Raw genomic sequence first — 26,541 nt, 5'->3', positions numbered from 1 at the left:
TAGCAAGTTGTTAAATGTTTTTGGAATTTAGCTTTTTCTCTGTTAATATATAACTCCATGAATCTCAAGTTGCATAATGTTTTTTGACATTCTAATACCAAACTTTCTCTTTAAATTTTTTTTTTGTCATTTTGTGATGTGTGTATTTTTATTCCCCATTATAATCTGACGAGATATTTGTGGTTTTAGGGACTTGAAGCTTAAACATTTAGAAAAGCAAAGTTTGGATCTACTACTTTAAGTGAAGCTATCATTTCCTTAAATAATGTTTGCTTTCTATTAAAAGATTTCTGTCAATGGCAACATGTGAATGCCTATCAAGTTGTCATAGTGATGGGGGTGGGTTCTTCCTTGCAATTAATACCATCTGGGGAACTAAGACACTGGTTGGTCCCTGTTAGTATACTAATACAATTCTCCAGAAAGAATGATCTGTCTTAGTGGTATATGGGATTAAATTGTCTCCCATGGGTAACGACCAAGGGTGTTATGCAAGTCAAATAAGGCTAGATAGAATTTTAATTTATTTATTTGCAAGACACAGACAACACTGGCTGGGCCAACATTTAGAACATAGAACAATACAGCACAGAACAGGCCCTTTGGCCCACGATGTTGTGCGAACATTTGTCCTAGCTTAAGCACCTATCCATGTTCCTATCCATTTATTGCTCATTCCTTGTTACCCTTGTGAAGGTGGTAGTTGTGGTGCATGGTGGACACTTACTTTGAGTTAAATCACTTTTCGTCATGATGTTGTCAGCCATTTTGTGTGGGAAATAGCTCAGTTTAATCTTGCTGCCTGCAGATTAGCCACCTTAATAAAGTTCTTGCTGTTTAAACTTCGGCTTACTGGTTCTTCTGATCCATAATGCTGTTAGGGAGGGAGTTCCAAGATTTTGACCCAGCAGTATTGAAAAAAACCTTGATTATATTTCCAGGTTTGGATGATTTTCATCTTGGAGGGAAACTTGCTGGTGGTAGTATTCCTATGTATCTCCTGACCTTGTCCTAGATGATTGTGATAATGGGAGCTGTCGAAGGATCCTTAGTGAGTTTGTGCAGTACAACTTTATGGCACATATTGCCACTATTGAATGTCAGTGTTGACGGAGTGAATATTTAGGGATGTGGTGCCAGTCTCATGGACTGCTTTGTTTTGTATCGTGTCAAGCTTCCTGAGTAGTGTTGGAACTGCATGCGTCCAGGCAACTGTGGCGGTCCTTATGTATGGTGAACAAACATGGGGTATTAGGAGGTGAGTTACTCTCTGCAAGAATTGCGAACTGATCACTTGCTTTTTGAGCCACAGTTCCTGTTTGGCTAGTCCGTCCAGCTTCTGATCAATGATAACGTCCAAGCTGCAGAAATCAGCAAGCCAGTGATGATACAGTCATTGACTGTCAAGGAGCAGTGGTTAAATGGTGTTTCACATGGATGACAGTGAAGGACATTATTCAAATAGGGCTGGAGAGCTGAGAGATCATTCAACCTTGGGATGGGAGGGGAGCCAGTAGGGTAGATGAGCGAAAAAAATGTGGGTAGAAGAGGAGCCGTGGATGGAGAATGGGAGGGGTGTGTGTGTGTGCAACACTGCAAACTGAGGTAGGCACAATTACTTCAAACTAATTACTTAATTCAGCATCCATAATAGCTTTTGATAATGTAACTCAAGAATGTCTACTGAATATCTGTTAACTGTAGCTGAATGTGTGATGTTTGTAATTTTAGGCCTACCGCCACCACCTAAAGATGTTGTAGAAGCTCTGCATCAAAGAATGGAGAAATATAAGACAGCAGCAGCTCAAGCTAAAGCTGATGGGAATGACCGTAAAGCAAGGATGCATGAGAGAATAGTGAAGGTATATGAATATTTGGGGATGTTCTTGGAAACATTTTTTCCCAATTCCCTTTTAAATGGACCTCTTGCTAAGGTGCAGAACAACCATGCTTACTTATCGTGACTAATGAGTTGTAATTCAAGTATGTAACTTGGTGTGTAAGCAGACTGTTCAATTCAGTGGTGATCATGAAACTGATACAATACACACTTAAAAACAAAAGATAACAAGGTTGTCTTTTGTTGCACATTCTAAATATCCTAGTCCTGTACACATTCTCTCATTTCACTTCCTCAGAATTTGAAAGGCTGAACCGATGATACTCTGATGAGATCATCTAAATGTAAAGATAAACTGATTTGGTTTACAGAATATCAGTGATTAGAGTAGCAACTGAAAATCTTCATAAAAATCGCTAACTAGAAACTTTATAGGAAGTGAAATAAAGATTTTTCTTAATGTAAAGTAACCAGAAACCTTTAGTTGGATAGCAGTTTGAATGTTTTAATTTTGGGTCAGCCAAAGTTGATATTTAACTAGTTCTAAACTTCCATCCTAAATTTCAGCCTATCCCCTGCTGCAGCTTCCAAGCTGACGTTGAGCATATCAGGCTTTGTTCTTTTATTGCACTGGAAGTTGTAGGCCAATCGTTCAATTCCTCCCCTGTCCAGGCATTGCCTGGCCTGCACTGCACCCTACTGGTTTATGTCCATTAACATCTCTCATAAATGTAAATGAGTTTAACACCTAATTATGTCTCAAGTGTTGGTTCATACTTGGGTGTGCCTTAAACTTGATATTGACTCATCTTGTTGAAGATTGATGAGAATAACTAGTTGGCTAGTTAATTGTTTGGTAAGTTTATTAATATACCAATTTGTTACTTTATCCTGGTGCGACCGGTGTGTGTTGCTATGTCATGGTGACCGATAGGATCTACTCCATTGAGGATTCGTTGAGAGGAGAGCTGGCTAAGGTCGATTGGGTGAATAAGCTGAATGGTGTGGTGGTATAAAGTACAGGAGGCATTTAAATAAACTATTCAATATCTTCAACAAAGTCCATTCAATTAAAAGACACTCATAGAATCTTACATTATAGAAGAGGCCTTTCAGTCCATTGGGTCTGCAACAACCAAGACGACGTTAAACCTACACTAGTCCCACTTTCCAGCACTTGGCCCATTGTATTATCTAATATTTCGTGCTCATTGTTTTCAAATGTTGAGGTTTCAAAGAACAAAGAAAAATTACAGCCCAAGAACAGGCCCTTCACCCCTCCAAGCCTGAGCCAATCCAAATCCACTGTCTAAACCTATCGCCCAATTCCTAAGAATCTGTATCCCTCTGCTCCCCACCTACTCATGTATCTATCCAGATACACCTTAAACGAATTTACTGTGCGTGTCTCTGTTGGCAACGCTTTCCAGGCACCGACCATCCTCTGTGTAAAGTACTTTGTGTGTATCCCCTCTAAGCATCTCACCTCTCACCTTGAAAGCGTGACCTCTTGTTATTGAATATCTCACCCTTGGGGAAAAAGCTTATCTCTATCCACCCTGTCTATACCCTTCATGATTTTGTAGACCTCAATCAGGTCCCCCCTCAATCTCCTTTTTTTTCTAATGAAAACAATCCTAACCTACTCCACCTCTCTTCATAACTAGCACCTTACATACCAGGCAACATCCTCGTAAACCTTCTCTGTACCCTCACCAAAACGTCCACATCCTTTTGGTAATGTGGCGACCAGAACTGTACACAGTATTCTAAATGTGGCCAAACCAAAGTCTTGTACAATTTTAGCATGACCTGCCAGCTCTTAAACTCAATACTCCATCCGATGAAGGCAAGCCTACCATATGCCATCTTAACTACTCTATCCACCTCTGCAGCCACCTTCAGGGTACAAAGGACCTGAAGTTCATCAGCTTTTCCCAAGGCTGTTCCATTTGCGGTATAGTTGGCCTGAGAATTAGACTTCCCAAAATGCATCACCTCACATTTGCCTGGATTGAACTCCATCTGCCACTTCTGTGCCCAACACTCTAGTCTGTCTATAATCTCCTGTGTTCTTTGACAGTTCCCTATGCTTTCTGCGATCTTCGTGTCATCTGCAAACTTACTGATCAAACCAACAGTGCCCTCTTCCAGATCATTTATGTATGTCACAAACAACAGTGGCCCCAGCACTGATCCCTGTGGAACACCACTAGTCACCTTTCTCTCTTTCGAGAAACTGCCTTCTACTAATCTCTGTCTTCTGCTGCTCAACCAGTTCTTTATCCATCTAGCTATAATACCCTGCACACTGTGACTTCACTTTCGCTATTAGTTGACCTTTATCAAACGCCTTACTAAAATCCATGTACAGGGGAACCTTGATTATCCGAACGTGATGGGTGAACACTTTCGTTTTGGATAATCGATTATTCAGTTAAACAATTAAATGCCTTTCCACAGAGGCTCAGAATTTTTAAAATCTGCTCCTCGTTCAGGAGACTGCAAAAGCACACAGTGCGCAAGGCCCCGCACTCAACCCCGTGCAACACTGTCCCCCCTGCCCCAACCCTATCCAACACCGCCCTCCCACCTGCCCCCAACACTGTGCAACACCACCTCCCTGTCCCCAACATTGTCTAACACAACCACCAACCGCCCCCTGACCCCATCCCCAACACCGTGCAACACCACCTCCCCGCCCCCAACACGATCCAAGACTGCACCCCCCCGCCCAACCCAGTCCAATACCACCCCCACCCCCATCCATCCCCCCCCTCCGTTCTCTGGGGCAGCCGGACTGTACACCAACAAGGAGACTGCTGTTGTTGCCTTTGTGGGGTGAGTCTCCAAATAGTGCACATGCATGCACAACTTTTTACTACAACTTTTTGACAGGTTCTACCTTTGCCCTATACAGGGCAATGTTGAAGAGATTATCTGGGGAAGGGGGTTTTAGGGTACACGCCTGTGTAGAACTCCAGGGAAAGTGTGGGGAGAGAGAGAGAGGGGGCGGGCAGTCAGCCATTTGGAGACGGTGCCTGTTTAATCACGGTAAACAAAAGACCCGATCACTGTTGGAAACACACCTTTGATGTAATGTTTCCATCGGGACTTTGAGATCTCATTCAGAAAATCCGATTTTCAGATAATTGGTATTCGGATAATAGAGGTTCCTCCGTATGTGACATCTACAGCCCTTCCTTCATCTATCATCTTGGTCACTTCCTGAAAGAGCTCTATTAAGTTGGTAAGGCACGATTTCCCCTGCTCAAAACCATGTTGCCCATCACTGATAAGCCCATTCTTTTCCAAATAGAAACAGATTTTATCCCTCAGTACCTTTTTCCAGCAACTTTCCCACCACTGATGTCAGGTTCATTGGAATATCCCTACTACCCTCTGTGAACAGGGGGACAATATTAGCAACCCTCCATTCTTCCAGCACTTCTGCTGTGTTTAAGGATGCTACAAAGCTATCTGTCAGGGCCCCAGCTATTTCCCCTCTTGTCTCCCTCAGCAACCTGGAATAGATCCTGTCCTGGGGATTTGTCTATCTTAATATCCTTTAGCCTACACCACACATTTTCCCTCCTTATGTCAACATGGTCCAGAGTAATCCAACTTCTATTTCTAATCTCAACATGCATCATGTCTCTCTCCTCCATGAACACCAATGCAAAGAAATCATTGAGAATCTTGCACATTTTCTCAGGTTTGATACACAACCTTCCTTCCTTATCCTTTAGCAGTCCACCCCTTTCTCTAGTTACCCACCTCTTTACATATGAATAAAAGGGCTTTGGATTCTCCTTAATTCTGCTCGCTAAAATTATTTCATTACCCCTTTTAGCCCGCTTGATTCCTTGTTTAAGATTGGTCCTACTCGCCCAAAATTCCTCCAAGGCCCGTTCTGTTCCTCGCTGCCTGGCCTGATGAAGGGCTTTTGCCCGAAACGTCGATTTTGAAGCTCCTTGGATGCTGCCTGAACTGCTGTGCTCTTCCAGCACCACTAATCCAGAACCTTGTGTACGCTTTCCTGCCTTAATTATTCTCCTAGGCTGTGTATTCTAGATCCCCACATTCTCTAGGTGAAAAATATTTTTCTTATATCCCTCAACAGGGGGACAATATTAGCAATGACATAGGTAGGAAGAGGGGTGGGGAGGTCATTCAAGAGCTCAAGGAGTTAGGCTGGAAGCTAAAAGCTAGGACAGACAGAGTCGTCATCTCTGGGTTGTTGCCGGTGCCACGTGACAGAGAGGCAAAGAATAGGGAGAGAGTGCAGTTGAACACGTGGCTGCAAGGATGGTGTAGGAGGGAGGGCTTCAGATATTTGGACAATTGGACTGCATTCTGGGGAAGGTGGGACCTGTATAAACAGGACGGGTTGCACCTGAACCAGAAGGCCACCAATATCCTGGGGGGTAGGTTTGCTAGCACTCTTCGGGGGGGTTTAAACTAATTTGGCAGGGGGATGGGATCCGGACTTGTAGTCCAGCAAGTAAGCTAGCTGTGTGTCAGGATGTCCAAGACAGTAGGGAGGCTGTGGAGAAGGTAGCACTGACAGGGACTACTTGCGGACACAGAGATGGGCTCAAGTGCGTATACTTCAATGCAAGGAGTATCAGAAATAAGGTGGGTGAACTTAAGGCGTGGATCGGTACCTGGGACTACGATGTTGTGGCCATCACGGAAACATGGATAGATGAGGGGCAGGAATGGCTGTTGGAGGTTCCTGGTTACAGATCTTTCAGTAAGATTAGGGAGGGTGGTAAAAAAGGAGGGGGGGGTGGCATTGCTAATTAGAAATGGTATAACGGCTGCAGAAAGGAAGTTTGAGGGGGAATCTGCCTCTGGAGGTAGTATGGGCTGAAGTCAGAAATAGGAAAGGTGCAGTCACCTTGTTGGGTGTTTATTATAGGCCCCCCAATAGCAGCAGAGATGTGGAGAAACAGATTGGGAAACAGATTTTGGAAAGGTGCAGAAGCCACAGGGTTGTAGTCATGGGCGACTTCAACTTCCCAAATATTGATTGGAAGCTCTTTTAGATCAAGTAGATTGGATGGGGCGGTGTTTGTGCAGTGTGTCCAGGAAGCTTTTCTAACGCAGTATGTCGATTGTCCAACCAGAGGGGAGGCCATATTGGATTTGGTACTCGGTAATGAACCGGGACAAGTGGTGGGCTTGTTAGTGGGTGAACATTTTGGTGATGGTGACCACAATTCTGTGACTTTCACCTTGGTTATGGAGAGAGATAGGTGCGCACAACAAGGAAGTTTTTACAATTGGGGGAAGGGAAATTACGATGCTGTAAGACAGGATTTGAGGAGCATACGTTGGGAGCATAGGCTGTCAGGGAAGGATGTGGTGGAAATGTGGAACTTTTTCAAGGAGCAGATACGACGTGTCCTTGATATGTATGTACCGATCAGGCAGGAAAGAAATGGTCGTGTGAGGGAGCCTTGGTTGACGAGGGAGGTTGAATGTCTAGTAAAGAGGAAGAAGGAGGCTTACATAAGGTTGAGGAAACAGGGTTCAGACAGAGCAGTGGAGGGATACAGGATAGCCAGAAGGGACCTGAAGAAAGGGATTAGGAGAGCTAAGAGAGGGCATGAAAAATCCTTGGCGGATAGGATCAAGGATAACCCCAAGGCATTCTATGTGTATGTGAGAAACCTGAGAATGACGAGAACGAGGGTAGGTCCGATCAAGGACAGTGGTGGGAGACTGTGTATTGAGTCGGAAGAGATAGGAGAGGTCTTGAACAAGTACTTCTCTTCAGTATTTACGAACGAGAGGGACCGTATTGTTGAAGAGGAGAGTGTGAAACGGACTGATAAGCTAGAAGAGATACCTGTTAGGAAGGAAGATGTTTTGGACATTTTGAACAACTTGGGGATAGACAAGTCCCCCGGGCCTGACGGGATATATCCTAGGATTAGGTGGGAAGCAAGAGAGGAAATTGCAGTACCGTTGGCAATGATCTTCTCGTCTTCACTGGCAACGGGGGTGGTACCAGGGGACTGGAGAGTAGCGAATGTTGTGCCCCTGTTCAAAAAAGGGAATAGGGATAACCCCGGGAATTACAGGCCAGTTAGTCTTACTTCTGTGGTAGGCAAAGTAATGGAAAGGGTACTGAGGGATAGGATTTACGAGTATCTGGAAAGACACTGCTTGATTAGGGACAGCCAGCACGGATTTGTGAAGGGTAGGTCTTGCCTTACAAGTCTTATTGAATTCTTCGAGGAGGTGACCAAGCATGTGGATAAGGGTAGAGCAGTGGATGTAGTGTACATGGATTTTAGTAAGGCATTTGATAAGGTTCCCCATGGTAGGCTTATGCGGAAAGTCAGGAGGCATGGGATAGAGGGAAATTTGGCCAATTGGATTGAAAACTGGCTAACCGGTCGAAGTCAGAGAGTGGTGGTAGATGGTAAATATTCAGCATGGAGCCCAGTTACAAGTGGAGTTCCGCAGGGATCAGTTCTGGGTCCTCTGCTGTTTGTAATTTTTATTAATGACTTAGATGAGGGAGTCGAAGGGTGGGTCAGTAAATTTGCAGATGATACGAAGATAGGTGGAGTTGTGGACAGTGAGGAGGGCTGTTGTCGGCTGCAGAGGGACTTAGATATGATGCAGAGCTGGGCTGAGGAGTGGCAGATGGAGTTCAACCCTGCCAAGTGTGAGGTTGTCCATTTTGGAAGAACAAATAAGAATGCGGAATACAGGGTTAATGGTAGGGTTCTTGGTCAGGTGGAGGAACAGCGGGATCTTGGGGTCTATGTACATAGATCTTTGAAGGTTGCCACTCAGGTGGATAGAGTTTGTAAGAAGGCCTATGGAGTATTATCGTTCATTAGCAGAGGGATTGAATTCAAGAGTCGTGAAGTGATGTTGCAGCTGTACAGGACTTTGGTTAGGCCACAGTTGGAGTACTGTGTGCAGTTCTGGTCGCCTCACTTTAGGAAAGATGTGGAAGCTTTGGAGAGGGTGCAGAGAAGATTTACCAGGATGTTGCCTGGAATGGAGAGTAGGTCGTACGAGGATAGGTTGAGAGTTCTCGGCCTTTTCTCGTTGGAACGGCGAAGGATGAGGGGTGACTTGATAGAGGTTTATAAGATGATCAGAGGAATAGATAGAGTAGACAGTCAGAAACTTTTTCCCCGGGTACGACAGAGTGTTACAAGGGGACATAAATTTAAGGTGAAGGGTGGAAGGTATAGGGGAGATGTCAGGGGTGGGTTCTTTACCCAGAGAGTGGTGGGGGCATGGAATGCGCTGCCCGTGGGAGTGGTAGAGTCAGAATCATTGGCGACCTTTAAGCGGCATTTGGATAGGTACATGGATGGGTGCTTAATCTAGGATAGAAGTTCGGCACAACATCGTGGGCCGAAGGGCCTGTTCTGTGCTGTATTGTTCTATGTTCTACGTTCTAACTTCCTGTCTTTCACTTTAAAGTGTCCCCCTTTCTCTTGACCCTTCAGCTGCTTTCTATCCAGTAAGAGTATACTTAAGAGGGAAATCCGGACGGCAAAAAGAAGACATGAGATAGCTTTGGCAAATAGGATTAAGGAGAATCCAAAGGGATTTTATAAATATGTTCAAGACAAAATAGTAACCAGGGAAAAAATAAGGCCCTTCTAAGATCAGCAAGGTGGCTTTTGTGTGGAACCCCAGGAGATGGGGGAGATTTTAAATGAGTATTTTGCATCAGTGTTTACTGTGGAGAAGGACGTGGAAGATACAGAATGTAGGGATATAGATGGTGACATCTTGAAAAATGTCCATAATACAGAGGAGGAAGTTCTGGATGTCCTGAAATGCATAAAGGTGGATAAGTCCTCAGGACCTGATCAGGTGTACCCCAGAACTCTGTGGGAAGCTGGGGAAGTGATTGCTGGGCTCCTTGCTGAGATATTTGTATCATCGATAGTCACAGGTGAGGTTCCAGAAGACTGGTGGTTAGCTCACGTGGTATCATTATTTAAGAAAGGTGGTAAGGACAAGTCAGGGAATTATAGACAGGTGAGTCTGATGTCAATGGTGGCAAGTTGTTGGAGGGAATCCTTAGGGACAGGATGTATATGTATTTGGAAAGGCAAGGACTGGTGAGGGATAGTCAACATGGCTTTGTGCATGGGAAGTCATGTTTCGTGAACTTGACTGAGGTTTTTTTTTGAAGAAGTAACAAAGAGGATTGAGCTCAGAGCAATGGATACGATCTAATTGGACTTCATTCAGGCATTCGACAAGTTTCTCCATGGGTGACTAATCAACAAGGTTAGATCTCATTGAATACAAGGAGAACTTGCCACTTGGATACAGAACTGGCTCAAAGGTAGAAGTCAGGGTAGTGGTGGAGAGTTGTTTTTCAGACTGGAGGCTTGTGACTAGTGGAGTGCCACAAGGATCTGTGCTGTCAACTACTTGTCATTTAAATAAAATGGTTTGGATGTGAACATAGGTATAGTTAGTAAGTTTGCAGATGACACCAAAATTGGAGGACAGCGAATAGCGTTACCTCAGAATACATAAGGGTCTTGATCAGATGGGCCAATGGGCTGAAGAGTGGCAGATGGCGTTTAATTTAGATAAATGTGAGGTGCTGCAACTTGGGAAAGCAAATCAGAGCAGCACTTAAATACCTTAATGGTAATGGGGAGTGTTGCTGAACAAAGAGACCTTGGAGTGCAGGTTCATAGCTCCTTGAAAGTAGCATTGCAGGTAGATAGGATAGTGAGGAAGGTGTTTGGTGTTCTTTCCTTTTATTGGTTTGAGTATTGGAGTTGGGAGGTCATGTTGCAGCTGTACAGAACATTGTTTAGGCCACGTTTAGCATATTGCATGCAATTCTGGTCTCTTTTCCCCTCAGAAGAATGTTGTGAAACTTGAAAGGGTCGGAGCCTGAGGCGTGACCTTATAGAGATTTATAAAATTATGACCGGTATGAATCGGATAAATGGACAAAGTCTTTCTCCTGGGGCGGGGGAATCCAGAACTAGAGGGCATGGGTGAGAGGGGAAAGATTTAAAAGGGACCTAAGGGCAACTTTTTCACGCAGAGGGTGGTGTATGTATGGAATGAGCTGCCAAAGGAAGTGATGGAGGCTGGTACAGTTGCAACATTTAAGAGGCATCTGGATAGGGGTTTTGAATAGAAAGGGTTTAAGAGGGTTATGGGCCAGGTGCTGGCAAGTGGGACTAGATTGGGTTGGGATATCTGGTTGGCATGGAGAGTTGTTTCCATGCTGTAGATGTCTGTGACCCTCTGACTGGCAGGCTATTTTAGACCTGGTATTATGGCATGAAAAAGAGCTAGTTAATAATCTTGTTGTAAGAGAACCTTTTAGGAACGAGTGACTAGAATATGACAGAATTTCACATTTAAGTTTGAAAGTGAAGTGGAAACATCTCAAGCAAGGGTGTTGGGAAATTCTAAAAGCATGCGGCCTAAGCCACTTAATGTGCATTGGGAAAATACATTAAAAACCATGGTCAAGGTTCTGAACCAAGAAAGAAAATTTACAGCCCAGGAACAGGCCCTTCGGCCCTCCAAGCCTGAGCCAATCCAAATCCACTGTCTAAACTTGTTGCCCAACTCATAAGCATCTGTATCCCTCTGCTCCCCACCTACTCATGCATCTGTCCCCACACATCTTAAATGAATCTACCTGCCTCTACTATGTCTGCTGACAATGCGTTCCAGGCACCTACTAGCCTCTGTGTAAAGTACTTGCCACCTTAAATTTTTCACCTCTCACCTTGAAAGTGTGACCTCTTGTTATTGAATCCTTCACCTTGTGGAAAACGTTTATCTCTATCTACCGTGTCTATACCCTTCATGATCTTGTAGATCTCAATCAGGTCCCCCCTCAATCTCCTATTCTTTAAAGTTCTTTGAAGAGCTATAACATGGCTTACAGCAACTAGATGTTCCTTCAAGATGCGCAACTCTTAAAAAGATCAGTCAACTGTAGCTGACAAAGTTAAGGATTGTACAACATTAAAAGGAAAGACCAATGAAGCAGACAGCATTGGATAATAAACGTGAGGATTGAAAAGATTTTTAGAATACAGCAATGGCGGGCCAAGAAGCTGATGAGAAAAGGAAGAAAAGAGCATAAATATAATCTATCAAAAAAAGTCAACTGAAAAATCTTCTATGGTATGTAAGAGGGAATGCGGTTGAGTTGTATGTGGACCCTCTGAAATGTGGAGTTAGAATATATAATGGGAATAGAAAAATGGCAGAAATTAAGTAATTACTTTATGCCTGTTTTCACTGAGGAAGATGCAAGAAATCTTCAAGAATTAGAGAACCAAATGGTTATGAAGAATGTGGAGGTCAAGGAAATTAGTATTAGTAAGAAGGTTGTACTAGAGAAATTATTGGGTTGAAAGGTTTCTAAGTCCCTAGCAGTCTACATTCCAGAGTTTTGAAAGAGGTGGCTATAGGGATAGTCATGTGTTAAAGCTCATCTTCAAATTCCTTAGATTCTGGAATGATTCCTGAAAATTGGAAGCTTGCAAATGTAACCCCACTATTTGAATCAAAGAGCTGGGGAAAAGACAAAAGAACGATAAACCTGTCAGCCTTGCATCAATAGTAAGGAAAATGCTAGAATATATCATAAAGGAAATAATAAATGGATATTTGCATAAGAATGTTCTAATTTAGCATAGTTAGCATAAATACATGAATGGATCATAGTGCTTGAAAACTTTGGGGTATTTTAAGGATGTATCGGAAGAAATATGTTTGCATAGTAAAAGGATTGGCTATCAGACCAAAGTATAGTAATAAATTCTCAAACTAACAGACTGTGTCTAAGGGGGGACTGCAAGCATCAGTGCTTGGGGCACCAACTGTCCATGTCATCTGTCAATGATTTGGAGTTGGGAAGGGTTCTTCTGGCACAGTGTTTCTACCTCTGGGCCAGAATGTTGTGGATCAAGACTCCCCTACACTAGAGATGTATCATAACACATCTGAATAGGTTGATTAAAATATCTAGAGTCAGGGACCAAATGTAATACTTCCAAAATTGCAGGTGATGCAAAGATAAGTGTGAATTTGTGAAGAATAAAGAATATGTAAAGTAGCTTTGGCAGGATTTGGTCAGGCTTTATAAATGGGCAGGGATGTTGCATATAGAATATAATGTGTAAAATCATTGAGGTTATTCATTTTGGAGAAAGGTATCTCTTTTATAGTGATAAGAGAAGAGGCTGTGTGCCAGGGAGTTGGTTGAGGTAGAGCCTGCACACATGGTTGTGTCCATATGAGGGCTGGAGGAAGGATGGACAATGCATGATAGTGGAAACGAGGGGTAGGGGGATGGCAGGCAGAGTGCAATGATGAGTGTTGATTTTGACATTCATGATTACTGTTGGGATAAACCTTATCTTTCTGAAATTTGCTCAGTGGCTCCCTTTCCAACCTTAATTTTATATCTAATGAGTACCTTAACTGGAGTACTGTATACAATTTTGATTTTCATATCTAGTGAAGGGTATTGCCTTGAAGCCATGGTGAGCGATCTCCCCATTGTCTTGTGAATCAAGTGACCCCTGGTGAATGGGGAAGTGATGTGCATAAATAATAACTAAGATGATGAAATATGTGCCTGAAGAAGGGATGGAATGTGTTAAATCTGAATGTGGAGTTCAACTGATCCTTTAACTTTTAGGACTGGCATGAAATTTGTTTGCAACAATTGAAGGTTAAAGAATCTTTAATTCCTAAGATATGGTTATCTTGATTCTAAGCGTATGACGTGATTAAAGTGATGCAAGTATACTGAATTAAACCGATTAAAGACCTACATCTTGATGGTGTAGTTAATGTTGTGTTAAATTGATGATATTAAAGTTAATTGTAATAAATAGGACACATGGTTTGGTTGCTTGGGAACAGAGAAGTTGTGGAGATGAGATTGCCTCCTGACCTTTATGAAGACAGAACAGAGAACTTAGCTGTAAGCTGATCAGAAAATTTGATTGGCCAGTTATATGCCAGCAGCCTATCACTAAGCCCCAAAAAGGCAGATTCTGCCACTCCAAAACCGATCATGTGGGTAGCAAGGAAATGTGCCCAAGATGGTAGGTAGGTAACTAGCTTATGACAGTCTGTCCACTGTTTGGAGATTGGTAGGGGAAAACTGATTATTCTGTCCATTCTGACTCTCCGACAAGTCCCAAGCCTGGCCATAAGTTTCTGTATGCAAGTGACTTTTTGCATTTTGAATAAACATGTGCATGTGCACTCTTGTGGCACTGATATTGTATATACCTTTGGCTAAAATGTACAAGTTTAAGTCCCACCTGACCCAGAGGTGTGCTCAACTGATCAGAATGGTTTGATTTTAAAATAATTTCTAGGAGTCTTGCGTTAGTGTTCCCATATCTAAACATGAATGTCTGTCTGGGTTCAAACTCTCAGCTTCAGAGGTGTCTCGTAACAGTTTTAGTAAAAATAACTCTAAATGTGAGTTATTTCATTACAGCGAGAAAACATCCTGTATGAGTTGATTTTCTCAGGGAAGGTAGTGGCGTAGTGATATGTGGTATGTTGCTGGACTAATAATCCAGTGAAGAAGCTTTCCTCCTCTCTCTACAAGAATTGCCCCAAATGTCGATTTCGAAGCTCCTTGGATGCTGTCTGAACTGCTGTGGTCTTCCAGCATCACTAATCCAGAATCTGGTTTCCAGCATCTGCAGTCATTGTTTTTACCTCTCTAATAATCCAGAACAGATTAATGTTCTGGCGACATGTGTTTGAATCCCATCATGGTAGGTGTTGAAATTTGAATTAAATAAAAATCTGGGATTTAAAAAAAACTAGCCTAATGGCAATCCTATAACTACTACAGATTGTCATTTGTCATTGAAAACCCATCTGGTTCACTAATGTCCTTTATGGAAGGAAAACTGCTGTCCTTCTCTCGCCTAGCTTATAATTTTCTCCAAACTCTCAAGGATGTCTCTTGACGCCTCTTAAATGGGATGGGCAATAAATGCTGACTAGGCCATATCCTGTGAACAAACTTTTAAAAACACACTCATTAGGGAGACTTGAGTTGTTGATAGAGCGTAAGCCTCTGAACTAAAATGAGAATATTAACTTGCAAAATTTCAGTAGGTTACGGTTTACACCAAAGATCCACTAGATTGGTTCCTGGGTTGAAAGGGCTTTCCTGTGACAAGAGACAAGTAAATTGGGCCTACGTTCTCTTGAGTTTAGAAGAATGAATATTCTTAATAAATCATACAAGATTCTGAAGTGGATTCACAAGGTAGTTGCTAAAAGTTTGATTCTTCTGGCTGAGAAATCTAGAACTTGGGGACACAGTCTGAAGATGAAGATTTGATCGTTTAGGACTGAGATGAGAAATGATTTCTTCTTTCAGAGAATTGTGGTTTTAACCCTAACCCTATTCTACACTAGAAGGTTGTGGGTGCTTCATCATTGAAGGTATTGGAGGCTAGCTGAAGAAGATTTGGCCTCGAGAAATGAAGGGAGCAGGTAATAAAGTGTTGAAGCAGAAAGGCAGAACAGGCCTTGATGTGTCATACTATCTACCTCTCCTCATTTCCTAAGGTCACCCTGAAAAATCCTGAATCTGAGCTTTTCAGAAACATGCTCTTAAGTTCAATCAAATGTTTTTGGGTCATCCAGCTAACAAGGCATTTTCATGACCATATCTTGGAGCTCAAGAAAAACAGAATAAGAAACTTAAGAGGACCTCTGATTGTAACTGATGTCAAGAAAGAATGCTATGAAAGAGAAAGTTAGTAGAGGCCATCAACAGTCTTTTCCTTGTGTCCCATGCAAAAGAAGCGCAAAAAGATTTTCAAAGATTATTTGAAGTTTGGGAACTTTGTACAAGAGTTGCTAAAGAACAACACTGTATTTAGAACAAAATCAGTGAGCCCCAAGGTTCGTGGAGTAAGTATTAGCACTGGCAACGTGTAGTTCCCTTAGGATTATTTTTCATTATGACACATGTCCAAATGCACAGTGCACACACACAAAAATGGGTTATTTTTTATTTGAGCAAGTATAAGATTTCTTTTTGTTAATTTTAAAGCAATATCAAGATGCAATTAGAGCTCACAAAGCTGGAAGGAAAGTGGATTTTTCAGATCTTCCTATACCGCCAGGTAAGTAATTACGAAAATATTTGTATATTCATAAAAATCAATGTGTTTTTAAATATCATCCACACTGCTTTAACTTAGTGCATTTGTGCTATCACAATTTATCTTTATATGCAATGGAAAATTTACATGAATATAATTATGTACAATATTTTAGTCTACCAGAACTATATTAAATGTCGCAAGATTCTACTTCACTATGGTGTTATTTTTGTTTTACATTCTACTTAACAGTTTCAGTAAATTGATTTCTGCTTGGTATACATGTTACACTTTGAGGTGTAAGCACTTTTTGCTCAATAAAGCTGCGACATTTAAAACTTAGTAGTTTGTTAGTAGTGACTTAGTAGTTTGCAATAATACTAGTAGAAAGTAGAGACTATAAAATAGCTGCAAAGAGTAGCATAAAAGTGCAAACTGACAGCATTGTTCTGGTTCTTAGCCTGTTTTTCAGTTCTATTGACTTCAACAGTGCTGCTTTAGTATTGTTAGCCAAGACAGGTTCAAGACATGATCAAATGGTGGAGAGGAGACAATGGGCTGAATGGCTTAATTCTGCTTCTGTATCTTAGTCTCTTTGCAATTGAAATTTTCAAAATACTAACCCAAACATCAATCACTGCCTCAATAAACTTGCTATGAAGCCATGGTTTCAATCATAATTGAATAGTTAGGCAGTATGTTTGTGAGATGAGCTGTGTTAATTGCAGTTGCCATCATAAATTAGCACAACCCAATTTTAATTTATCACAGGAAAGGAACTCAGAGTCTTGTATTCTTAGGAGGAAACTACTGCAGATGCTGGAATCTTAACTGAAAACAAATATTGCTGGCAATCACAGCGGGTCAGACAGCGTCCATGGAGAGATGAATGATGAAGCTACCTAGAGTTGAAATATTAGCTTGTGCTCTATCCATGGATGCTGTCTGACCCACTGTGATTTCAAGCATTTTTGTTTTCATTTTGGGTGCTTCGCCTGGCTGCTTTAACACTTGAAATTATATATAATATAAAAGTGTTAGAAATTGTCATCAATAATCAGGGGAAGATTTTTGAAGTAGATAAATGATGTTGGCTTTAAACTCTTACTTGGCATTCCCTTAGGATTCCCAACATTACCAGGAGTGGAAGGAGCTTCTGGAGATCACAGCATTGTTGAAACACTTGAAACTGCATCCAGACTAGTCACTCCAGCAATTGAGGAGGACGAGGAGGTAACAGAGGTTGAGGTATTGCTTACATTCAAACATGTAGAACAAGGAATTTTTTTTTCTTTTCTTTCTTTCTCTCTTTTTCTCCCCTCCCTCCCTCCCTCCCTTCTCTCTCTCTCTCGCTCTTCCTTCCTTCCTTCCTTCCTTCCTTCCGCGCGCTCCTTTCGTTCTTGCTCTCGCGCGCTCCTTTCGTTCTTGCTCTCGCGCGCTCCTTTCGTTCTTGCTCTCGCGCGCTCCTTTCGTTCTTGCTCTCGCGCGCTCCTTTCGTTCTTGCTCTCGCGCGCTCCTTTCGTTCTTGCTCTCGCGCGCTCCTTTCGTTCTTGCTCTCGCGCGCTCCTTTCGTTCTTGCTCTCGCGCGCTCCTTTCGTTCTTGCTCTTACCTTCATATCAGCAATGAGAGAGTGATGCCAGCACCTCTAGACAATTGCCAAACATGGCTATTCTTTTGTATACAAGCCAAACTGTTTCACTGATCACAGCTGGACTTAATCCTCTTTTCTTTTCAACACCCATGCTTTTCATACCCACCCTTCCTTTGGTGCTGTTAGGCTCAATAATGGGAAGAGTAGTTTTCACACTAGGGATTCTATCATCTATACTGTGATCATATTTGCACGTCAGAATGGGGTGTGGCTTGGAGTAGAACTTGCAGATGGTCAGAATCCCATGTACCTGCTGTTTGTCCTTTTTTAGGTGGTCGAGTTCTTGACTTTGAAGGATGTTATCAGAGGAGCCATTTTGAGTTTCTGCAATATATCTTGTAAATGGTACACACTGCTGCTACTGTGTCTGTAGTGAAGAGAGTGATTGTTGAAGATGGTGGATTGGTTTTCAGTTAATTGGGTTGCTTCATCTGGATATTGTGAATGTTGGAATGGCACTCATTCAAACCAATGGAGAGTATTCCAACGCACCCCTAACTTGTGCTTTGCACTTGATGGAAAGGTATTGCGGAGAAAGGGGAGTTACTTGTCATAGAAGGCTTAATTTCTGACCTGCTCTTAGAGGACATGGTATTTATAGGACTAGTCCTGTTTAGTTTCTAATCAAAGTTTGTGAGGAGATTTGTAGCTCGGGTGCTCGTTGTGGTTCTGTTCGCTGAGCTGGGAATTTGTGTTGCTGACGTTTCATCCCCTGTCTAGGTGACATCCTCAGTGCTTGGGAGCCTCCTGTGAAGCGCTTCTGTGATATTTCCTCCGGCATTTGTGGTTTGAATCTGCCGCTTCCGGTTGTCAGTTCCAGCTGTCCATTGCAGTGGTCGGTATATTGGATCCAGGTCGATGTGCTTATTGATTGAATCTGTGGATGAGTGCCATTCCTCTAGGAATTCCCTGGCTATTCTCTGTTTGGCTTGTTTTCAGATGTTTCATCACCATGCTGGGTAACATCAGTGAGCCTCCAGTGAAGCGCTGGTGTTCTATTCCACTTTCTATTTGTGTCTTAAGACACCAGCGCTTCACCGGAGGCTCACTGATGTTACCTAGCATGGTGGCGCAACATCTGAAAGCAAACCTGCCAGCTCAGTGAGCAAACTTATAACCTGAACCTCAACCCGAGCTACAAGTCGTCTTAAAAATTGTAAACAAATCCTTTCCTTCAGAAATTAGCACTATGACATGGATATTTTCTATTAGAGGACCATCAGATGCAAGCACCAGTCAATAAATGGTCAGTTGTCAATCTTATGTGGCCAGTCTTAATAGATGTCAAGCAAAATCAGGTTGCTTCCTTTGCAGGTGGGAAAACTAACACATTTGTCAAGTGTTATATTCTTTACAAAAAAGGAACGACTCAGCCTGAGGTGGTGTTTTGTGTAAGAATGTGGAAACTGAAGGCGAAGTGACTTTCAAAATTCGTGTATTTGGATAACTTACCTATGTAATTGTATAAATCTTTATCTCATCCCATTCCATTTTTTGAGACACTGTTAGATCAAAGTCTATTTTTTGAGATTAGTTACTTCAATATTTCAATGAAATTGCACTTTCAGTAGATATATTATACCCTACACAAAGCTGCTTCAGATCAGATTTTTGTGCTAAGAAATGTGTTTTTAGTGGCAAATAATAAAACATTTTTATCATAATTCTGCTTTAAATTGAATTAATACAAGGAGCATGTATTCTGTCATTATTCTGAACTCTTGCTTACCTTGTGCACTTTATCTTAGAGTGGATCTCCTCAGCCAAGTATGCAACCTCCAGTTGCAAAGAAACCAACAAAGCTTCCAGGTCATGGAGTGCAAACAGCTGAAGCAACATTGATATTACCAGTTGCATCAGAAGAAAGACAATCCCCAAAACCAGTAAAGAAGCTAACACCAAGTGATCATTTGATTCAGCTCAGTTCAGTCGGTACATTTTCTTTCTACTCACTGCAACGTTTCCATTTATAGGTTTATGAATAGACAGACATGATAAAATTCTATGATTTGTGTGAAAAGGCTAATCTAGAGCTAATCACCTTAATAATTGGAGTAGCAGTGCTGCCAGTCAGATGTACATGCGCTTGGAAGCACTTGATCTACTCTCGCCTCTTCCCTGCATGTCATATCAGATTGAAATCTTAGTTTAGCAAGAGACATAGGAATTATTTTCTTATTTATTTATATGTTTGCAATCTAGTTGAATGTGATTTTTAAAAAAAATACATGTATGACCAGTAAACTTTTTAAAATAATTGGCCATTGTTTGAATGGAAATAGTAGGTATTCTACTTGCATTGGTTTCAAAATATTCAAGAATTGCAATGAGCGCGTTTTCTGTTATATTGTATTTCCCCTAATCACTCCTTTTGTATTTTTCTGTAGCTCAGCAACAATTGGAATTTCTTCAGAATAGGAAGAAATTGTACATGAAAGCTGCTGTACAAGCAAAACAAAAAAAGAACTTGGAACAAGCAAAAAATTTCCTTAAAATTGCAAAAGGCTTTGATCCAATGATTGTGGATGTCCAAAGTGGAAATTCAATTGATATTTCCAAGGTTTGGCCAAACTAAGAGATGATATAGATAATAGATTGGAATCAGACTACTATCCTTTCTATTGTATGTTGCATTAAAAGTTAAAATATGAACTTCAGCCCTGTCCTTTTCCGTTCACTTTGTCTTTAGCTACTGACGTTCTATCGCATGTGTTACCCTTCATAAACCTGCTTTACCCCTCTATCTTTTCATTTCTAAGATCAACCTTAGAGCACATGCTTTGAGCTTTTCATCACCCTTCCTAATTGGTTTTCCTTTTCCTTGACATCTCCTTTTCTGTCCAGAATTTTAAAACGTTTGTTATATTAAAGGTGACTGCTATGTAGAGCTGCTGTTGCGGGGCCAGGGTCAACAGTAGGCCCATTGTGATTCAGATTATTTGGTTGGAGCTAAAGACAGAAACAAAGTTCGCTTGCATTTGCTCTTGATACCAACTGAAGAAATGTGAGCTGGCGGTTATATAGTTAGGCTGAAACTACGGAAAGGAATATTGAAGTTCAGATCCATATGATTACAAGGAGGCATGTGCACTCAATAGAAAGCTAATTTGTTGGTTTAATCTATGTAACATATCCACAGACTAATGAGTCTCTACCCTATTTTCATGCCGGAGACTTTGGGCACCTGGCACTTGAAGCTCTGTCTCAGATTCCACGACACTTGTCTCAAGAACCCCAGTCTGACGGTGAAGATCCATGGCCCCAGACTCCTGAATCTGGTCCAATGTTAAACGTCCAACAAGTAGGACAAAGGCCCTGATATGAATACTATTGTGGTTACATGCTGTATCACCACGTTGTAGTACTTTTCAGTACTTTTCCACATATTATATTGTATACAATGAATTGTAAACCTCTCCAGATGACTCCGTATTAACTGTATAAAGGAATAGTTCCCACAGGCTGTCATAGTTTCCTCCCAGCCAAAACATGCTGGTTTTTATTCCAGGCCTGCTTTTCATTTAATTTATCACTTTTTCTTTAATTAATTGTTTGTTGTCCTGACCAATTCACCCTTTCCAATCTGGTTTGGAGATTTTTTTTAAGCCCAACACCCAAGGGATACGCTCGTAAATGAACTGGTGAATGGGAAATATTAGTGAATGCAAGATAACTTGACATATCAACAGTGGGGAAATTTAAGGTAAAGGGCTCGTTGTAATGAAAGAGGGATCTGAAGATGCTAATAGATAACTGACAAAATCCGACAGTGAAGTGTGCTATAAATGTGCAGTAAGGAACAATATTCAGATATTTGCATGGTTAGTCAGTCGAAGAATTAAGTATGGATATATTCACAGAATTTTAGAATTATTATGGTGCAGTAGGAGGCCATTCAGATCATAATTGCTGCGCTGGCTCTTCAAATAAGTAGGTAATTGGTGCCAATCTCCTACTTTTTTCCCATACCATTGCACGCCCTTTCTATCCAATGCTTTCATGAATGCCTCAATTGAACCTTTTTTCATCACACTTCCAGGTAATGCATTCCATATCCTAACTACTTGCTGAGTGAAAAAGATTTTTCTTGCATCACCCTTGCAGTTTTTGCACATCATTTTAAATCTATGCCCCACTGTTTCCATTTCTTTTGGAAGTGGCAACTGCACCCTATCTAATGTGTACAGCCCGAAAGCCTCTTATCAAATTTCTTCTCCAAGGAGTACAGTTCCAACTTCTTCTTAAATCTGTCCTCCATAGCGAAGTTTCTGAATCCTGGAAGCATTCTTCTGAATCTGTTCTGTTCTCCAAAGCATTTACATCTATCTTAGAATGGTGCGCCCAGAACTGTACTCCAGCTGACATCTTGGACAAGTTCAACGTCACTTCCTTGCTCTTGTACCCTGTGCCCTTATTAAAACTAAGAACACGGTATGCTTTATTAACTGTTGTCTTTGCTTATCCTGTTACCTTCAAAGATCTGTGCACATATATATCCCAGTTCCTCTGATTCTGGAACCCCTATTTCATATTGTCTTTTGTTCTTACCAAAGTGCATCACTTCACACTTCTCAGCACCGAACCTCATCTGCAACCTATCCGCCCATTCCTCTAACTTGTCAATGTCCTTTTGGAGGTAAAAACAATGACTGCAGATGCTGAAAACCAAATACTGGATTAGTGGTGCTGGAAGAGCACAGCAGTTCAGGCAGCATCCAACGAGCAGCGAAATCGACGTTTTGGGCAAAAGCCCTTCATCAGGAATAAAGGCAGTGAGCCTGAAGCGTGGAGAGATAAGCTAGAGGAGGGGTGGGGTGGGGAAAGAGTAGCATAGAGTACAATGGGTGAGTGGGGGAGGAGATGAAGGTGATAGATCAAGGAGGAGAGGGTGGAGTGGATAGGTGGAAAAGAAGATAGGCAGGTCGGACAAGTCAAGGAGACAGTAACTGAGCTGGAAGTTTGAAACTAGGATGAGGTGGGGGAAGGGGAAATGAGGAAACTGTTGAAGTCCACATTGATGCCCTGGGGTTGAAGTGTTCCGAGGCGGAAGATGAGGCGTTCTTCCTCCAGGCGTCTGGTGGTGAGGGAGCGGCGGTGAAGGAGGCCCACAACCTCCATGTCCTCGGCAGAGTGGGAGGGGGAGTTGAAATGTTGGGCCACGGGGCGGTTTGGTTGATTGGTGCGGGTGTCTCTGAGATGTTCCCTAAAGCTCTCTGCTAGGAGGCGCCCAGTCTCCCCAATGTAGAGGAGACCATATCGGGAGCAACGGATACAATAAATAATATTGGTGGATGTGCAGGTGAAACTTTGATGGATGTGGAAGGCTCCTTTAGGGCCTTGGATAGAGGTGAGGGAGGAGGTGTGGGCACAGGTTTTACAGTTCCTGCGGTGGCAGGGGAAAGTGCCAGAATGGGAAGGTGGGTCGTAGGGGGGTGTGGACCTGACCAGGTAGTCACGGAGGGAACACCAGATGGCCTCCTTCTTTAGAGATCACAATTTCCCTTCCCACGTGGTTAAAGATGCCCTCCAACGCATCTCGTCCACATCCCGCACCTCCACCCTCAGACCCCACCCCTCCAACCGTAACAAGGACAGAACGCCCCTGGTGCTCACCTTTCACCCTACAAACCTTCGCATCAACCAAATCATCCACCGACATTTCCGCCACCTCCAAAAAGACCCCACCACCAGGGATATATTTCCCTCCCCACCCCTTTCCGCCTTCCGCAAAGACAGTTCCCTCCTTCTGGAAGTCTATGTATACCACATCAACAGCTTTACCCTCATTGAATCTTTCTCACATCTCTTCATAAAACTCCAAATTAGTTAAACATGATTTTTCCCCTTAGAAATCCATGCTGACTCTTGCTAATTAATCCACCTTTCTCCATGTGACAATTCTATCCCAACTAATTGTGTCTCGAAGATTCTCCACAAAAGTTAAACTGGTCTATAATTGCTGTGATCTACTTATAATCCTTTTTCAACAAGACTATACTTTTTGTAATTTTCCAGTTGTCTTCCCAACTTCAGGAAATATTGAAAGATTATGCCTACAATTTCTACCCTCTCCCTTCAAAATCTTTGAACACGTCTCCTCAGTCCTGGTGTTTTGTCAGTTTTAAGTACCAATAGTCTATCTAACACATCTGCCCTGTCAATTTTGAATCCTTCTAGTGCCAGAGTTTCCTTCTCTATTGTCATGGCCTGGACATTGCATCCTCTTTAGTAAAGACAGATACTAAATATGTATTATCATTTCTGCTGTTCCTCCTCCCTCCATGCGTAAATCCTCTTTTTGGGCTCGAAACACCCCTCCTCATCTTCCCAAATGCTGTTTTACTATTTATATGGTTATGAAATACTTTTGGGATTCTCCTCCATGTTGGTTGATCGTGTTTTTAAAATAATTCCTCTATGCTTCCCTGATTTGCTTTTTCATGTCCTCCCTAAAACTTCAGTATTCCTCTTGGTTGTCAGTTGCATTTGCTGAATTACACCTTTCGTAAGCACTTTTTTTTTTCCCTTTTAATGCTAATTTCTACCTCCTTTGTCATCCAGGGAATTCTGGATTTGTTTGTCCTATCTTTCCTATTTGGCTGTACTTGAATTATCTCTTTTAATGTAGCCCATTATTCAGCTGCTGTTTTTCCTGCCAATCTCTTGTTCCTATCAATGCCCAGCTTTGCTCCACACTGTGAATGCTAATTGTCATGCCACTAAAAAATTCTTATTACATCCTTGGAGTTGAATTTCAGATGTTACATTTGAGTGACCTCTCCAGCAATTCACCACACAGCTTCCGTGAAATTAAAATTGATGGGAATCAGGGAAAATCTCTTCACTGACTGAAATCATGTTCTCATATGAAGATTGCTAGGATTAAACTTAATGTTGCTTACTAGGATATGAGCATTTCTGGAAAAGCCAACATTTGTTGACCATCCCTTTTTTGTCATTGTACAAGTACATCCTAATCTCTCTCAATATCAACATTGAAAAGTTTCTACTTTTTAAAAAATATTGTCCTTTTTCAATTCTTGCTATCAGAGTAGATACATTTCTCTATATGTTGTATTTGCCAGCTTATGCCCACTCAGCATATTTCTTTGTATCCGCCATGTAGCCAAATTTCTTGTTTTGTATTGTCAGTAAACTTAGAGAGACAGGCACTAATATATCTGATTTGTTAATTAAAGGTTGTAAATAGCTGAGGTCTCAGCACCTGATTCTTGTGAAGTTGCTAGTTACAATCGGCCATCCTAAAGATTCCTTTATCCCTTCTCTTTTACTTCCTGTCCATTTAACCAATCCTCCAACAGTGCAGTTATGTTACTCCTCCACTTCATGAATCTTTTCTCGCATATTAATCATTTGTTACACCCTATAACTAATGCATTAGATTTCCCTTTTTAACTGTCTTGCCAGTTCTTTGCTTCAAAAGCTCTAATAAATTTGTTAAATAAAATTTACCTTTTATAAACTCATTAACTTATGCTCCATACATCAAGTAACTGAGTATCATCTTCACTGGTTTCATGTTCCTAAACTTGCCCCACCTCCAAACTAAAGCATAAATGTTGTCCCCTCCACACTTCACTTCAGCTCTGAAGAGTTATCTAGACTCAATGTTAGCTTGCTCTCTCTTCATGGATGCTATCTGGTCTGCTGTGATCTCCAGCACTACTACTTTTCAGTAAAGATCCTGAAGTTAGTTTCAAAATCACTTCCCAAACCCTCACTTAATTGGATAATAGTCACCATCACTGCCCCAAATTACGAAGACCCTTCAGCCATTATCTTTCTGCTGTTTTGAAACTCTTGTAAGTTTCTTTTATGGTCTATCTCTTTGGGTTTGGAAACCCCCTTAAATATTTTTTAATCTCTCTTCAGTTTATTCTTCATTCTGATCAGTGTCAACATTTCCCCCTTGTGGAGCATTAATACTTAATATTTTTCTTTTATAGTATTGTAAGAAATAAAAATTCAGAATGGCAAGTTCCTATAAAATGACTGTGCAACCACCGATTTAAATTAATCTGCATGTTTTATGTAACAAACCCAAGAATATTTTTGAGCATCTATAGCATACACAAACAACCTTGAGCAAATAGAGTATGATTATTTACTTTCCAGGTTCCTTCACCCCCTGATACTGAAGATGATGATGATTTTATAATAGTGCATCACAAGGATGTGCAGATTTCAGAAACGTTGGATGAAGTGTACACACATCTTATGAACCTTCTGAAGGAGCAATATGAGGTATATGATGAGTCCTATCAACTACATACATAATTTTTATTGGTGACTTAGGCAATTATGTATAAATACTCTACAATGGTAATTCCACCGCAAAAGAATGAGTTGCATTACAAAGTAATTACAATGAATGCTCTCCATCTCTCAAATGAGGATTTACAGCTCATTCTGAGAGATTAAGAGCTACAGGTTTTCAACTTGATGAAAGAAAATGCATAAGTGAAACAATGTTGTCTTTGCTCACCTAACTGAAGCCGAGAAACATGTTTTATTCTCTAATGAGAAGCTAGTTGAATTAGGTGTTGTAGGATTACTGGCACCTGTATTAAAACATTAGAAAATTCTTGTTTATTTGTGGACTGTCACAGAATCTAATCATGATGTCAGTGGTCGTTTTGGGCAGGCAACAGCCAAGTCTAGCTTTGCTACTTGCAGAGTGAACATTTTCCTAAAGCTCCTGTTAAACAGTTAAGCCTCCTGGTCCTTCTTAGAATGTAACAAAAATTCTATCGTTAAATCTGCTATAAAAAATCTTGTGAAAGCTGTCTTTTTATCTATTTAAACTTCTTTTCTTTTAAACCTAGAAATGCATGTCCTATTCAAAGCAATTTATACATCTTGGCAATGTCGCTGAGACCACCAG

General features: G+C 41.5%; 1 protein-coding gene across 6 annotated transcripts in view; it reads left to right on the top strand.

Moving 5' to 3' along the window:
* cc2d1b (coiled-coil and C2 domain containing 1B) overlaps positions 1-26,541 on the top strand; it is a 79,901-nt gene that overhangs the window by 27,823 nt on the left and 25,537 nt on the right. For 5 of the 6 annotated variants that reach the window (XR_011961158.1, XM_072574302.1, XM_072574299.1 and 2 more), the window contains 7 exons: positions 1,732-1,862; positions 15,933-16,005; positions 17,108-17,232; positions 19,385-19,568; positions 20,024-20,196; positions 25,773-25,901; positions 26,483-26,541. Coding sequence is in view for 5 of the 6 variants with exons in the window: in XM_072574302.1 (XP_072430403.1) it covers positions 1,732-1,862; positions 15,933-16,005; positions 17,108-17,232; positions 19,385-19,568; positions 20,024-20,196; positions 25,773-25,901; positions 26,483-26,541 (874 nt within the window). In the remaining variant the exon portion in view is untranslated. The remainder of the gene's footprint in view (positions 1-1,731; positions 1,863-15,932; positions 16,006-17,107; positions 17,233-19,384; positions 19,569-20,023; positions 20,197-25,772; positions 25,902-26,482) is intronic. The other variant, XM_072574300.1, reaches the window with a different exon arrangement.

The sequence above is a fragment of the Chiloscyllium punctatum genome, chromosome 7, assembly GCF_047496795.1.
Source record: "Chiloscyllium punctatum isolate Juve2018m chromosome 7, sChiPun1.3, whole genome shotgun sequence".
In the NCBI taxonomy this organism is placed as follows: domain Eukaryota; kingdom Metazoa; phylum Chordata; class Chondrichthyes; order Orectolobiformes; family Hemiscylliidae; genus Chiloscyllium; species Chiloscyllium punctatum.
Note: the sequence above shows the minus strand (reverse complement) of the source record. Positions and strands in the feature narration are given on the sequence as shown.